We start from the raw sequence: 16,736 nt of genomic DNA, 5'->3' as shown, positions 1-16,736 counted from the left end.
CCGCGCCGCAGGTCGCCTCATCCCTCGGCGCCATGGCCGCCCCCATGCTCAGGCGAGGTGTGCTCTGGAGCGGGAGGGCCCTCGGTGCTGCGGCAGGTCGGTGGTCCCTTGGCAGGCGGCAGCGGGGCGAGGGGACGCGCTGAGGGCCGGGCCGGGGGAGACAGGCCTTGGCGGGACGGGTCCTCGAGTCTCTGTGGTTGCCGCTGACTGCGGTGGCCGCCGTGGCGAGCAGGGACGGGTGCTGTGTGGGGACTTATACATACCTATATGTGTGTGTATATGTATATATGTAAATTGGAGACAGCTCTGAGAACGGCGTATCACTAGCATACGGTGCGGGAGAATATTTTTAATTTGTTTTTTATAGATATTCCACTTTTCCTATTTCATAGCTTCGTATCTTAGGACCTGCCTCTTCGGGTCACGGGAAGCCACACGGAATTGTGTGGAGGCCGCGAAACCCGTGGCAGTTAAGTGTTTGGCAAAACCTGTAGGTCAGGTGACAGAAGCACAACCAAGACTGATGATTTTTAAAAGCCGCTTTTCCAAAAGTCCTGACCTTTGGGAAGAACTGAACTCAGTAATGTTTACTTAAAGTGTAGTGATGGTGGGTAACTTTGTTGTGCCTTTTCGGCTTCCCCAGGCAGAAATTTCTCTGTGCTGCTTCCTGGTAGCTGGATGCCCATGTCTCAAAAATGCTGCCCTTCCCTGTGCTGCTGGAGCCGCTCTGCAGTGGACTGGCGTGAAGAGCTCAAACCTGACCTCCAGCTTACCTGAGCAAAGCGCTGCCATACAGTTGCTTGTGCTGTAGAAAATAGTTCTTTACAGCCTCATGTTTGCTAGTGGCATCCTTAGCTGTGAATGAGCATACAGAACTTTATCCTAAAAAAAACCCAAACCCAGATCTTTCTGTATGTCCTTTATCAATATAATGAAAAATAGCTTTAAAAGAAACCCCACCAGCCAAACAAAAATACTTAATTTTCTTAATTTCTATCTTGTTTGGTAAAGCATTGTATGTGTTCTCATATTCTGGCTGTGGAATTCCATGTGCCAGGTCTTTTTGACAAAAATTTGCAGTGATGTTCAGAGCTGGGTGTGTATGTATGATTGCGTGTCAGAAGGATGATAAGGAGAAAATTTGTTTCACGCTCAAGAATAACAAACTTTTAGTGGTAGCAGATAGATTTTCAGATAAAGGCTTCAAGGTAGTTGCTAAGAATTCTGTGTAGCATAGTAATGTCTATTTTTAAAATATTTAATGTTTCTTAACATTAATTTCTGCAACCTTCTGCATGTATTTCTGTATCTTCCTTCAAAAAATTTTATCCAGATATTCCTCATGTGTCTTCAAGGCCTCGTCATCTGTGGATGATGCACAGACTTGGTTTGTTCTTCCAACTGAACCATTTTCTGTTATGTTTCGAAAGTTAGAACAGCGTCTTGAGCCGATTTCAAAGGTGGTACAAAGAGTATTTGGAAAAAACTTTCAAAAACAGTTGTGTGAACTCAGCAGTTCACAGAAGATGCGAAAAAGATGATAAAAAATGGAGTACTTCCAGACAAGCATCAACCTTTCATTTCCAGTGAGACAAATCTTTACAGGTAGAAAAAAAGCCTGTCCAACAACAACAGAAAAGCCTTTTTGTGTGTATTCATCTTTTTTGCTTATGCTTTTATGCCTACGTTTAGCTAATTGCAAGCACTTGGTGAGAAAGGTCTGTGTGCACCAAGAATCTATCCTTTATTCTTGTTTGGGGGTTTTTCTACCTTTACAGATTTGTCATTTTCTTAAATACAGAGCTAAGGTTTGGGAAGATTTGTTTCATACTGAAAAAAAAGTTCAAGAGAATAGTTTTTCTGTTTTAAAAATGGTGAGATAATGGCTTATCCGCGTACGAGGAACCTGAACTGTTACAGTAGCTGCTGCTGACAGCTGTGTCATAAAGACAGTTTAATGCATCCAGCTCAGTAAATGTGGTAGACAAATGTGATATCTAATAAAGTGTTCATTTGTTTAGAGATGTCTAAGCAAGCTGTCTTACATAGTGATTTCTTCATTAGGTAGAAGATCTCTTCTTTCTGCAGCCTATGTGGACAGCTCAAAATGGGAAAAGAGACAAAAGGAGGAGCATAGCCTGGGTGAGAAAAGTTTGTTTCTTTTTCTCCACTTTGACTGATTAATTGCAACCTGAACTCATTTTAGACTAGTTTATCACCTGTAAATACTTCAAAATAAAAAAATGTTTGGAGCAAAACGCTTCTGAGGCTCTATGTCAAAATCTGCTCAACGTGTTAAAAATCTAGAGTATCTATTCAAAACTATCAAGCAGAAACAAGTTAGAATTTGCCCATTTAGTGAATGTTTGGTTTCTACAAGCTGATTTTTTTCTTTCACAATGTCCAAAGCTTTTATGAATGTCATAGTTTTGTGTCTGACAGTTAAGACTGTCTCTGAGTATCCTCTTCATTGACATTGTTTTAATTGTAATGCAGTGCAAAGGAAGACCTGTAAGTATTACAAGGCATTCCTGTTTAAAAACATTTTTTTAAAGAACATTTTGCTCAGAATTTTGCAGGAGGGAAAGTTGAAATTTTAGATTTTTGTTTCAGGGAAAAATGAAACTAAACGTTGACAGGCTGAAAGAGTTGGAGTCGTTCAGCCTGCAGAAGAGAAGGCTTTGGGGAGACCTTATAGCGGCCTTCCAGTACTTAAAGGGGGCCTACAGGAAAGGTGGGGAGGGACTCTTCGTCAGGCAGTGTAGTGGTAGGATGAGGGGTAATTGTTTCAAAGAGGATAGATTTAGGTTAGGTATTAGGAGGAAATTCTTCACTACAAGGGTGGTGAGACACTGGAACAAGCTGCCCAGAGAAGCTGTGGCTGCCCCTTCCCTGGCAGTGTTCAAGGCCAGGCTGGATGGGGCTTTGAGCAACCTGGTCTGGTGGAAGGTGACTCTGCCCATGGCAGGGGGGTTGGAACTAGATGATCTTCAAGGTCTCTTCCAAGCCAAACCATTCTATGATTTTGGAGAAGTTGTACATAAAACTGTATCTTCATATGGTGCTGAGATCTCTCATGCAAATTTCATAGCTAAATTCTTTGGCTAGATTACATTTGAAATTAAATTCCACCATCTTTTTGGTGACTATGTTAAATAGAAAGCATCATGCAAAATGTTTTTCCATGCTAAAAATACGTATATGTTATTTTGTACCACAAGTATTTTGGAGACCCCTTAATGCATAATCTTTTGTTTCCTGTTTTTCATTCCTGGGCCCCTGAACTGTGTTTGTTACTTGTAACACAGTATGAGACTGAAAGAAGAATCAGCAGGTGAAATTCAAGGGCTTTTGTCAAGCAGGAAGACAGACAAAATGATCAATGATATTTCTTATGCAGTAATTTCTCTTATTTGCCTATAAATAGCTAGGTTGGTATTGTCAACATGTTTTGCTGTACACGGGCCAGAAACAGTCAGTGGGTGCTCATGACTGTAACTTGGATCCTGCAGAGGCTGTTAATAACTTATAACCCTTTACTGTCAATAGGACTGCTCATGCAGTGTTTTTTGGGCTGGAGCCACAGACTGGTGCCCTGGGATGCATTTGAACCAGTCACCTTCTGTATTTTGGCAAACATTATAGGCAATAGAAATCCTGTAGAAGAAAACATCGTTGTGCAAGTGCTGGTACAGTCCATGTTTGGCTTTCCCCAGGCTTGGCAAGACCTTTCATGACTGTTTGGCAAGCACAGTTCTTGCTGCTGCCCTGCTGATGATCTTGATCCAAAGCAGATGTCTCCTCCATGTTTTTCAAAGAACTGCTTTGCATTTTCATTTTGTGTTCACAGAAAAGAGAAAACAAGTTAACACAGTGTCAGCTGTATTAGCATTTTCAAATAGGAGACAGCCCTGCAGACGTCTGCTCTGTAGTTGTTGGTTGTATGGTTGCGCATACAATCTTGTGTGTAGTAACTAGTGATTGTAGCTAGGGTGGGTTCCTTGTGTTGACGAGATACTCTTTTATTTGTTTATTTCAAACACTGTTTCAGAACTGATATTCTGCAAAACTATGCTGTGAAAAAATGTTTAAAGGAAAGAGTAGTATTTTGGTATTTTTAGGTCAGTTCCATTTCTCTGCTGGAGTGATATGGTGCCATTCCAGACTGAAACTCGTTTACTATGTCTGTATAAGATATGCTTTATTCTCTTCTCTGTAGTCTCAGTTCAGCATTCCAAGCATGAATGAGTTTAGCAAACTTCATAGAATCATAGAATCATTAGGTTGGAATAGACTTCTGAGATCATCAAGTCCAGCCGTTGACCTAATACCCCCATGCCCATTAAACCATGTCCTGAAGTGCCACATCAACAAATTTTTGAACAGCTCCAGGGACGGTAACTGCATCACTTCCCCGAGCAGCCTGTTCCAATGTTTGACCACTCTTTTAGGAAAGCAATTTTTCTTGATGGCCAATCTAAACCTCCCCTGGCACAACTTGAGGCCATTTCCTCTCGTCCTATCACTTGTTACTTGGGAGAAGAGACCAACACCCACCTCACTACAACCTCCTTTCAGGCAGTTGTAGAGAGCGATAAGGTCTCCCCTCAGCCTCCTCTTCTCCAGGCTAAACAACCCCAGTTCCCTCAGCCGCTCCTCATCAGACCTGTACTCCAGACCCCTCACCAGCTTCGTTGCCCTTCTCTGGACACGCTCCAGCACCTCAATGTCCTTCTTGTAGTGAGGTGCCCAAAACTGCACACAGTATTCGAGGTGCGGCCTCACCAGTGCCCAGTACAGGGGCACGATCACCTCCCTGCTCCTGCTGGCCACACTATTGCTGATACAGGCCAGGATTCTGTTGGCCTTCTTGGCCACCTGGGCACACTGCCGGCTCATGTTCAGCCGGCTGTCGACCAGCACCCCCAGGTCCTTTTCTGCTGGGCAGCTTTCCAGCCACTCCTCCCCAAGCCTGTAGCGCTGCCTGGGGTTGTTGTGACCCAAGTGCAGGACCTGGCACTTGGCCTTGTTAAACCTCATACAACTGACCTCAGCCCATCTATCCAGCCTGTCCAGATCCCTCTGCAGAGCCTTCCTACCCTCAAGCAGATCAACACTCCCACCTAACTTGGTGTCATCTGCAAACTTACTGAGGGAGCACTCAATGCCCTCATCCAGATCATCACAAGAGATGTTAAACAAGACCGGTCCCAAAAGTGAGCCCCGGGGGACACCGCCTGTGACCGGCCACCAGCTGGATTGAACTCCATTCACCACCACTCTCTGCTCGGCCGTCCAGAAAGTTTTTCACCCAGCACAGAGTGTACCTGTCTAGGCCATGAGTCACCAGCTTCCCTAGGAGAATGCTGTAGGAGACAGTGTCAAAGCTTTACTAAAGTCCAGGTAGATGACATCCACAGCCTTCCCCTCTTCGACTAGGCAGGTCACCTGGTCATAGAAGGAGATCAGGTTGGTTAAACAGGACCTGCCCTTCATGAACCCATGCTGGCTGGGCCTGAGTCTGTACACAATCTCACAGTCTCTACACAGGCTTCAGTACTGCAGCAGGCATGGGGAAGAACAAGACTGTATTTTGTGTACAGAAGCGCATTTATTCAAAAAGGTAGCAATTGAAAATCTGTTAATTTGGAATTTACAAACTGCTTGCTGGTAGGAAGATACCTGTCTAGAAGTAATTTGAACTCCATTTATTAAAAACGAGGTATCAAGGAAATGGGAGGCGTGACTGGACTTAGATTCTTCAGCAGTTCAGTTGGTTCATCACTAATAAGGGTAAAATTAAGTGACAGTAAGCATCTTGATGAGAAGAATAGCAATTGCCAGAATCCTAGGGGTTGGCAGAATCCAAGTGAGATAGGAAATACTTTTTTTTTTTTCATTAGAAAAACTCATGGTGCCCAGAATGGCTTATCGACATCACCAGGTGGCAGTGCTGCCTTTACAGACTTGAATAATTTCCATTCAAGGCCTGCTTTGGTACAAAGCTGTGGTTCTTTCCAGAAGCTGCTAGGGATGTGGACATACAGAGAAATGTGAAACAAAAATTTGTAAGGCAAAGTACTTGCATCAGCCTTCCTTTTTATTTTAATTGAGTCTTCAAAATAAATCAAGACTTTCTTTATATAGCAAACAAAATGTTAGTCTGTAAGTTAAGGTATTAGCTCTGCCCATCATTCCCAGCACAGGTAAACAATGTCACAGGTGTGTCACTTTCCTTTTGCTGCCCCATCATTGGATTTCAACCCTGTCCTCGATGGGCCACTTCTAAGAATAAGAGGGTAGTGACCTTACATGGTAGCCAAACATGGCAGTTGATGTGGCTGTGTGCTGTGAACAGGTACACACTGCAAATCAAACTGAAACTTTGTTGATTTCCTAGGCCACCAAACTGGTACTAGATGTCATAACCACTAACTTGGAAGGTGAGCGTCAATATTTTCCCAGTTGTTGTCCTGAATCACCCTGTTGCAGGCAGCAAGACATTGAGTTTCTATGAACAAATGAACATGAAATCTCAGTTATCAATATTCTAGAAACAACTGTGAAGTCATGTCCAGAAGTACACGACCTCAGCTCAGACTTATGATTTGTTTTATTAGTTTGTTTAAATCCATGAGATTCTGCAGTATCCAGAAATAGGTTTTTAGATTAATTGAAGTTTTGTAAAAGTTCATCTTGTAGAAATGTATTTTTAGGGAGTGTGTATAAAATATTATATATACTAGTGTCCTCTTTGGTAATGACTATCAGATAAAAGCGCTTGCAACACTTATGTATCAGAATGTACATAGAATTTTGCTTTGGCCACTAAAACATGTATTTGGTTTATACACCAATGTTAGTGCTCCAGTTTTACTACCAAGAGTGCTAGGAGACTTGGACATTCACATTCTTGCATTCTAGTACTTCCATTGGGATGCTTTTAACTGAGAAGCAGCTTTAATCTTGATTATTGAATAGCAACTTATGGAGCAAACCTGATTTACAGAAGGTAGCTGAATTATTTCAAATCGTGAATATGAGGAAAAAAGCCAGGTTTTAGGTGTTCTTCAGAGAAAACAAACCAGGAAAGAATTACTCACTGCAAATTATTCATGTCTAGAAACTACAGCAGAAACAGTGATTTGTCTGGAAACAAAGCTAAATTTCTCATTAACTTGATTTGTCTTCTATTTTTCAAGGCTTAATCAGCTTTCATTTTACTGTGACTCACACTGGAGTTGATAGATAAGTGCATGATGTTGCTTTCCATGCTAAGGTTCTGATGGAGAGTTCCGTCTTTGTGAACCACATAAAAGGTCAATCATTAATATTCTGTGTGTGAACTCTCCCAGAGGAGGTCTGTGTATAAATGGCTAACAGCCTTGGGATCTTGCACTCATAGCATTGTATTCATTTTGTTTATATTCTACTTAAGTACTCAGTGTTCCCTGAAATGGGCTCTTCATCTTCATAAGTACCTAGACAAAAGAAGTGCCAAGCTCAGGGGTTGGCCCAAAATGGTCTTAGGTATCGCCTTCGAGTTTTGGAGGGTGATGCATAACAAAAATAGTTCTGAAATAGATAAATGAACTCCCAACCTGTACAGTTGTCTGTCACAGATCCACGTTGCTGTGTCATCAAACAGCAGATTTTGGAGTGAATTCTTTTTTCCAGCTGTCTCGAAATGCAGATGAAGAATGTTGGATGATGGTTTACTTAGTTTGTTTAGGCAAGGACCTAACCAGTTCTTTGCTCCTGACCAGTTGACTTGGCCACAGCATCCATTCTCTCGTAACTTCCAGCACTACTGTGAATGCCCCCAAAGTCTGTGCCTACACTCTCCATCGTGACCTTTGTGAGTGCTGGAGGGGTGGGTAATATAGAGTCAAATACGGACACTTCTTGTAAGGATATTCCCACAGAAATTTCTTTGCTGCTAAAAAAGTTGATCCACTGTTCGAATTGTTATCTGACATAGCATGGCCTCGGTGGCCCACATCAGCTCAGCATCCTGTGCTGTATTTCATAGGAGCTGGTACTTGCCTCAGTAACTTTGCCTAGGATTTCCCTTTGCTTTAATGATCATGAAATACTTGCCTTCCCTCAGCCAGAGATAAATGCTCTTTCTGTGTTTTGAAGAACATCTTAAAGTGCCTCAGGGAGAAAGGTGTTATGTAAATACAAAATACTGTGATGTGGCAGACAGCAGTATTGTACAGAGTCAACCATTTTATTCCAAAGCAAGGCTTTATCATTTTACTGCAGCAAAAATCTTTGCACATGTGTTGTAATCTGAGAGAGTACCTGTAAGGTCAGAGTAGCATTGAGTGCCATTCGTACTGTTAGAACTGTATACCCCTCAGTATTCACTGAGGTGTGTTTTTAAAATGGTGAATAGTGATATCCCTTGTTTTGTGGACAGAACATACGTGGACTGCACCCCCTGGAGACACAGAATGTTACTGGTGCAGTGCTGCTTCCTGCCCCTGACAGCTATGCCAGATTAGAAGGCCTAGTCAATTCTGATGTGGTGCTGCAAGTTACGCTCACTTCACATTGACAGGTGTGGAGATCAGATGACCTTTTTGGCAAATGAACTGTAAAACAAGCCAACCCATCAGTACTTGAAGGAAGGCCAGTGGGACTAACAGAGAGGTGTCAGAGGCTGGTTTACTAACAGTTGTAGTCTTGGGGTACAAAGGATGAAGCAAGGTGTTACTGATACAAAGAGAACATGTTGGATTCCTGGTCATGAAAGATGCAGGAGAATAGAAAGAAAGTATGTTTGAAGTCTCTAGATTTTATATGTGGATATCATCAGTTCATATCTCAGCTAAGAATCAAACAGCTGACGCTGTAGCACACAGTAAACAGCTTGGTCTTCCTGATCATTACTTTCCAGGAACAGTATAAAACTAAAACTCTAAATTAAATTAATTTAACTTCCAATTAAATTCATTAAATGCAATGGTTGACTACCTGTTCAACAGTCAGAAGCTTAAAGTTCCTGTATGGTCAAATTAATGTTGCTTTACAATTGCTGGAGCAGAATGCTATAAAGTTAATAAGGTACTGGCACAGTGCCCAGATTGATTAACAGGCTTTCTTTGGATTGCTCTTTGTGACTGTAGGTTTTGTCAGTACGGTACTGCTTGTTTCTGTGTCTCATTGTTTTACCATAAAATAAAGGACAGAGCCATGCCAAAAAGCACTGTCCAGCATATGTTAAGCTTGAAAGCAAATGTGAATTTTAAGGACCTCTGCTTAATTTTTTTTAGATGACTTACATTAGTTGTGCTAATTTCATCCAACACATTATAGGGTAGTTTGCTTTTTTCCCCCGTCTTTCTAGGAAGTTAAAATCATCATGTTGAGAACCTTCCCATGTGTTGTTTTCTGTTAAAGTATTTAAAAATAATTGAAAGTATTGTTTTCATACAACTTCAAGATGAGATGCTAATAAGGAACCAGAATTTGATTTCATGGACAGAGGTTCTGTTCTAGGTTATATGATGGCTCTGCAGATTTTCCTGTAATGCTAGTTGATTAAACATACTCTTTTTTCTGTTTTCTCCAGCTGACTTAGCCCACTTAATGGACAGAACCTATGAAAGAAAGCTGCCTGTTAGCTCTTTGACAATAGCCCGGGTAAGGAAATAAATCCCAGTCATAAGGTGATGGAAATGACAGTGGAATGCTTATGAAATCAAGTGAGCTGAGAGGGGATGAATGGTATCGCCTCTGTTGGGAGTTTTGGGATCATAAATGTCTTGTTATACTGTTAAATTAATGTACAAAGCTGTTTTATTGTTACTTTGTACTCATTAGTACCTGGACTGTAGGGTCTTCAAAACAGAAATAGGTTTTTTTTTTCGGTAATATCTGGCCTCACTGTTACTGGGCTATGTATTTCCCTAATGTATGTTTCCGTGCCTTCCTGTGGTTTCTGTCTTGGTGAAAGCTTTAATGCACCTTCAGGCACCTGGTAAGAACTCAGGCTGCTAAGGGAATGCAGTGAATTAGCACACTGGCTGTCTGCGTGCATCTTGCTCCGCTCCTCAGGCTCCTTGCAGAGTGAGGCAAAGGTGGATACATTTTGCATCAGCAGACTGAGGCAAGACGAATGCTGGCATGGCATAAGCGAAGCCGTTGTTTTTACTGGAATTAGTATCTGTTTCCATCCTCTGTATGAGTTCATTTGGGGAGGGGGAGTGGAGGCAGAGACATGAAATGTGCTTTTAAGTCCCCTGTGTAAGTGAGTGTTTGTACTGAAGAAGTAGAATTAATGTGTCACTTGTTTTAAAAAAAACAGGACAAAGTAATTCCAATCTTCAAAATTATTCAAAAAAGCTGAGTCACCACCCTGCTACCTCAGTAATGCCACAAATTAGGATCATTGGCACCGCTAACTGAGGAGTCACAGAACATTTTGTGCAGTTACAAGTTCAAGCATTTATGCAGATCAAGCATTCTAGAATATTGCTTCTGAGACAGCATCCATGGGGGAAATGGGTGTTCCTCTCCTTTTTATTACCTAATCAGCTTTATTCCTTTCCTTTGTTTTCCTGCTTTGGGCTGACCTCTTCTCTGGAGAAACGACATTTCCAGATTGTCAAACAGCCCATTTTGCAATACCTGAAGCTCTTATTGGGTTCTTGCTTTCTAAAATGTAAATGAAGTGCGCGGGCATGCTATTGCCACACTCAGAAGATGAGACCTACATGTATACAGTATGCAAGAAGTGTTAAGAAACTAGAGAGCAACTACCAGTCAGCTGAAAGTATTATTTCTAGCTTGTGCTTTAGGTAAAGAGAAGTACTGACCTTGAGAACATGTTGTTTATATATTCTGAGCTAAAGGTATTACATTGGGAAGACTCTGGAGTGTTCCAGCATCTTTCTGCTTGTGTTATTAAAACATACAGGAAAACAGGATGCACTGTACCATAAGACAAAGTCTTGTTGAAAACTTGGCTTTTGTTTAAATAGTTGATAGCGCTGGGAATTTTGGAAGATTGTCTGGAGTAGACGAGATTTTAAATGAGAGGAAAATTGTGCTTTACAGCATGCGAGGTGATTTTTTTCTTACCTTAATTTGTATGTGGGGTGAAATACAAAATGCTGTTGCCCCTGTCATTCAGAATTTATAGTATGAATAGGTACATCAGGCAAACTTCGTCGAACAGAATACTTTTTAGAAAGAGAAGTAAGGCATGTCAAGACTCACTCAAAGTTGGAAGAAAAAAGGTAAGGAATTGAATGTATTCTCAAATGAAAGAGCAAAAAATTCAGAGAGGAGCAGCAAAAATACAGGGTAGTGGGCTATATGGACGTAATTCTCAGATGGTTTTCGTGTTTTCGAAGTGCATAACGTTTCTTAGAGGTGAGGAGGGGAGTTGTCTCTGTTTAAAAAGATTTGACTCTTGGCAGTCTGGAAGAAACATGAGTAGGAGTGAGCAAAGGCTTGAAGACCTCCAAGTACTGTCAGACACCTAAATATGCTAAACGTGTTTTCTTTACTGAAGGGGCATTTTCTTTGAATATGCTTTGTGAGTGCTCCCTCTGAAGCTTTTCTTTCTTATTTTTAAATCAGTTTGTTGACAACATCTCTTCACGAGAGGAAGTGGATCAAGCTGAATACTACCTTTACAAGTAAGCATCTCTCCCCCCAACGTGAGCTTTGAGACATACAAGTAAATGCCATGAAGTCTTGCCCTTTTAAGTCTCTGACCCTTTCCAGCTTATTTGCTTTGATTTCTCTTTTGGAAAATATATGCATCTACTTGTCTTACAACTCACAGATAAGGGCCTTCTTGGGAACTTCTCCTTCTGGCTACCCTGCTTCTGGACCTCTGGCATTGACTCCTGTTAAGCTTGTTAGTCTGAGCCACTGAACAGCTAATACAACCTCCAGCTACAGTCTACATTAGAGATGCTGAAATTATATTTGTTTACAGTTTTTCCTTCTGATACTTCTTTGTTCTCTAAGTCACAATTTAACTAAATTTGCTATATGCATATTTGCATGTGTGAGCGAAGGACTCAAGGAAGCTTGTTTCCTTAGAATGATAATGGGCATGCTATGGTAATAACTAAGTCAGCAAGGCTAAATGAAGTATGGTTTTGGTTTTCATCCCTGTAGTACTTTAAGTTTCCCAGAGAAGCTCTGTAGTTCACCTTATACATGGGTTGTTAGGGTTTTCTGCAGCTACTTTTGTGTTGAGTGAAGTGTGTTGGGTACCTTTTCTGCCAGTGTCAGACTGAATGCTTGCTTGCTTGCTTCAGGTCAATACATCTCAGTACTGACTTAAAGAGGGCAGTACTTCTTGCTGATCACTAAAATAAATCAGTACTTTTATGGGTGGTTGCACACACATTTTTGAGAGCTAGGTTTTCTGGTGAAGAAAGTAACTCATCCTGTCAAAGTGCATGAGAGAGCATCTTTACAAATAATGTCATGTTGCTATTTGTAAATAATAATAATTGATATTTTAATGAAGAAGTTTACTGGGTGGATGGTTTAAGTATATGCATAGTTGTAAGTACCTGACTGCATTAGACTTCAGATCTCTGTGAGTCTCTGGTACTACTGGGGCAGTATCTTAACCTCAGAACTTCAAGATAGAAACAAGAGAAATGCGGTTTGCTAATACTAGCAATATCCTGTAATGAAAAAGTAAAAGGAGGAAGAAGAATCTCTCACAGAAAGGAGGTTAGTGGAGCTTTCATTCCTCCTGATCAAGATTTTATTAGTCATGTCAGAATCTGTGATCAGAAATCAGTTTTCCATCCTGCCACAGGTGAGATGAAAACAGGAGAAAGTAAAGGCAGTTTAAGGCAAGCATTGTGTCACACCGTTCATTCTGATAAGAGTTGGGCCTTGTAGGATAAAGAGGTGCCAAGAGACCTTTGAATGCCCTGAAACCAAGAGGAAAGTGTGGTAGTTTATTTGCTGCGTCTCAAAGTGGTACAGATCAAATACAGATAGCCAGTGAGGTGTTCTTACGTAATGTATCTTAGAGGTCCTTCCTTCTTGAAAACAAGAGGTTCAGGGGGAGTGACAAAAAATTAGAAGCATAGAAAATATTCCATAGCAAGAGGGAGAGAACAGAATGGGAATCTCTAACATGTAAATATCCTTCCCACTCTTCATCTGTGCCTGGTTAGTACATCAGTTTAAATTACAGGGGTTTTATCCCTAAAAACACATTCTAAAGGAGAGATTTGCAGTTCAAAATAATTACAGTTATTTACTGTTTCTCTGAGAAATACCTCTTTTGCGGCTGGTGAGTATAGTTATGTGCGCATCAATTATGATCGTTTGTAATTGATACATATTGTAGTAGTCTGCATGGAGAGAATAGAGAGGTACTGATATGTCACACAGCTTGTCAGACATGCTTTGGTCGGAATTTTTCTCGTATGTGTCCCTGTAATGCTGCTTTGTTTTGTGTTGCAAAGTCTTTAGTTGTTTGGTGATGTTAGCATCAGTTTTCCAGAAGCTTCATTCCAGCATGACCTGTGAAACTACGCTGAAAATGCATTTATATGCAGGGGGTGAAACACTGTAGAGAGGTCTATAATTTGTGTGAAAATGTAAAAATCTCAATTATAACATCAGCTTCCCTTTCAAATGAAAATAAGTGTGCTAGCTTCAGGAAATAAGAGATGTGGTTGGTATCTGCAAGGCCCCTTTTATTGTTCTTTACATTTTGCACTTAGACTGGAGTTCAAATGAAGAATGTATTTATAAAGATATCTCTTTGCAGCTGGGAGGATGTTTGACACAGAAAGTTGTGCAAAAGTGGCCACAGCATGAGACATAAAGGAGGTGTTAGAGAGGGAGAGTTAAGAAACAGAGAAGCTTTGACAAGAAATCTCTTTTTCTGGCTTAATGAGAAACAGTTCAAAGCACAGTTTTTGTACTTTATGTAAGGAGAGTAAGCTTCTAAAAAAGTGGAAGGCAGTTTCAGCAAAAAGCTTTTTTATATCTTTTAAGGTATACAAATCCGTTGTGAGCAGATGGCATGTACATGGCCTGGGAAGTTGACCGTGTGCATTTGCCTGAACTTAAATGAGCAGAATGCTCCTAGAGTCCTGTGTTTTTCCCCTTAACTGCTTGTAGAGTATAAGGGGGAGATTTTGCTGTCTCTCCCCAATATTGGGTGCCTCTGGCAATCTGAGGTGAAGGATAGTCAGTTCCGAGGCCCCTACAAGGTTGGAAGGTGTTCCTGGTAGAAAAGGGCAAACTGTGCCTGTGGGAAGAATGAGAGGGAAGTAAATGGCATTTCCATGCTCTCTGTGTGGGGTTTTCCAGAAGATGGGAGTGCCAGAATTTGTAATTGTAAGCTTTGTAGACTGGAGACTTTCTTTGTAGTGTGTCAGGCAGAACGTAGTTTCGAAAAGTAGTATTGTGGAGCATTATCATAGTGCATTTAGGAACACAAAATACAATATACATGTTATACTTAGACCTGTTGCAACTTTCCATCCTTTTAAAGCAGTGGATCTCCAGCCATACTGTCTCCACAGAGGATCCTGAGCTCTCAAGAATAGCTGTGTGGAAACTGCTGTGCTGCATTGTGGAACTTGTCAGTAAGATGGTAAAGGCCATTTTGAGGCATGACGTCATCTGCTTTCAGTGCTCCTCTTTTTGTTCTCTTTTGAATACCTCCCCCCTCCATTAACTGTCAGACTTAAAAAAAATCCTTTCATCTCTTAGGATCCCAGCAGAAATTCTAATCAGAATGCAGAGCACTTTCAGCCAGATCAAAGACCTGCAGTTCGCCTTACTTTGTCCTGTCTCACTGAGGTGTCACTGTTTCTCACGTCAGGGTGTTTTTCCTGTGATAGGAACATTAGCATAATGGAGAGAGGTTTTGTGGTGAGGTAACTCTGCTAATTCTGTATGTAGGTTTTATGCCAACAGAGATTTTCAATGTGTTTGAAAGAAATTGTGGAAATTATATGTGGTGATTGCTCAGGAGGATTTTTAATTGCATCAAACCCATGACCCACTGTGTACAAAAAAGTATGCACACAGTCTGTAAAATGTAAATGTTTGTGTGTGCATGCACTCTGCAAATCCTTGCATGATCTACCTAGATTTTTTCATAACCTTTCCTTGATTAATAACTGCTTTTTTTGAAATTGAGTTATTTCTGCAGATTTCAGGTTTTATTACCTGGGGTCAGTACTTGATTATAATGACAAAATGGAACGTTAGCAAACTATTAGAAGTTATTCTTAGATATGTGTTATATCTTTCATGGTAGCAAGTTACAGTTTTGAGGCCTAATTTCAGCCATTAAATCATTTTGGGACTGTAGTGGTCTCCATGTATATGAAGTTGTGCTTATTCCTTATAATGCCAGTGTATCAGTAGTTAGGGTGACATCACATGCAAAATAAGTTTCACCTGCATTGTCTGTATCTGCATGTCTGTTCTGTGGCTGCGGAAGTTGCATTATTTGATACTTTCATGCAGATCAAGCAGTTTAGTATCTGAAAATATTTAGTTACTCTAAAGTATTGCTTGTAATAAGTGATCACAGTGGACCAAAAAGAAATGCTTACTCCTGAAATACACTTTGCATGGCATTCATTCCCAGTAGTATATTTTCTTTCTGTATATAGATCTACAGGATGTAATGAATATCATTAACCTGTTCCAGCACAAACAGAAAAAGGAGGAGAGATGTAGATACAACCCTACAACGTATTTAATTCTTCCTTTGAGATTTTTCATTGTCCTAAGGCTGTAGCTGACACAGACTTCATCAGTTCATCAGGTCTTGGCTTTCGCTCCCTCCAGGCAAATATGTGGCTAAAAAAAAAAAAGAGACATATAGATAAATGTCAAAAATATCTGCCTATTATTCAAGTTACACGGCAGTGCTGTTTTCAAATGATATTGAGAAATGGTGGAAGCATCTGAAAGAAAAATACATGTCATAGCCAGAATGGTATGTTTTACCAGTTTGGACATTTGCCTCAGCTGAGCAATCCAAAATAACTTCATTGGCAAAAGGTCGTTGGCGGGTTGGGAGGCGTGGGATGGATTTACCTCGTTAGAATGTTCCAGTAATTTGCATGTGAATGACAGAAATACCTGTGTTTAATGCTGTTGCATTATGGTGGCCAGTGTGTGATGCTGCTTCATAGAAAGAACTGTTGGTCACTATCCAAGCCAGTGCTGTCAGAAGTAAGCGTTATGGTCTTAGAGACTCCAGTGCTCTTCTGGCTCCATCATTCGCTCATTTCTGCACAGAGGGGTACCTGTGCTTACTCTCCCTGTCATCTTTCACAGTTTCTCTGTTGTCATTGTCTGTCCATGGTTTGTCAGAGTCTGAGCTGTAGGAACCATTGGGAGAGATAACTAGCCAAATACGTTTCAGAACCGAGAGCAAAATTTCAGCAAGCCTAATTCTGTAACCACATCTAGTAGGTGTGCTCAGTCAGTGTAACTGTGCTGTAAAGCGAAGGAGAACTATCAGTAAAGATGTAATGCTGAAAAGCATTCAGAAAAATCTCTTACTGTAACACAGGACTTTTCAGTCATCTGCTTTTCTTAGTTCATCTGTGCTTTTGTATATGCTTTCCTTTAAGCTTGTCAGAAACTGGACAAGAGTTTCTAGGCAATGCATATAAAAGCAGAAAAAGTTGGAAGACTTTCCTACTAATCTTTTCTTTTTCTTCATGTTAAAAACACTAGAGGGGTAAGTGTTTGGATTT

The 16,736-nt window shown here is 40.8% G+C and overlaps 1 protein-coding gene across 5 annotated transcripts in view; it reads left to right on the top strand.

Annotated features, from left to right (window-relative positions):
* The first annotated feature begins 31 nt into the window (after positions 1-31).
* The window catches only part of MRPS27 (mitochondrial ribosomal protein S27), a 49,608-nt gene continuing 32,903 nt past the window's right edge, over positions 32-16,736 (top strand). For 2 of the 5 annotated variants that reach the window (XM_086479458.1, XM_086479457.1), the window contains exons 1-4: positions 32-96; positions 2,065-2,142; positions 9,581-9,651; positions 11,596-11,654. In XM_086479458.1, coding sequence (XP_086335584.1) covers positions 33-96; positions 2,065-2,142; positions 9,581-9,651; positions 11,596-11,654 — 272 coding nt within the window. In that variant the 5' untranslated portion in view covers position 32. Of the gene's footprint in view, positions 97-1,448; positions 1,606-2,049; positions 2,143-9,580; positions 9,652-11,595; positions 11,655-12,163; positions 12,191-16,736 lie in introns of those variants that run through there. The other 3 variants (XM_086479456.1, XM_086479460.1, XM_086479459.1) reach the window with 3 other exon arrangements.

Source organism: Leptosomus discolor, chromosome Z (assembly GCF_034619465.1).
Source record: "Leptosomus discolor isolate bLepDis1 chromosome Z, bLepDis1.hap2, whole genome shotgun sequence".
NCBI classification, from domain to species: domain Eukaryota; kingdom Metazoa; phylum Chordata; class Aves; order Leptosomiformes; family Leptosomidae; genus Leptosomus; species Leptosomus discolor.
The sequence above is the reverse complement of the archived record's forward strand: the minus strand, read 5'-3'. Positions and strand labels throughout refer to the sequence as shown.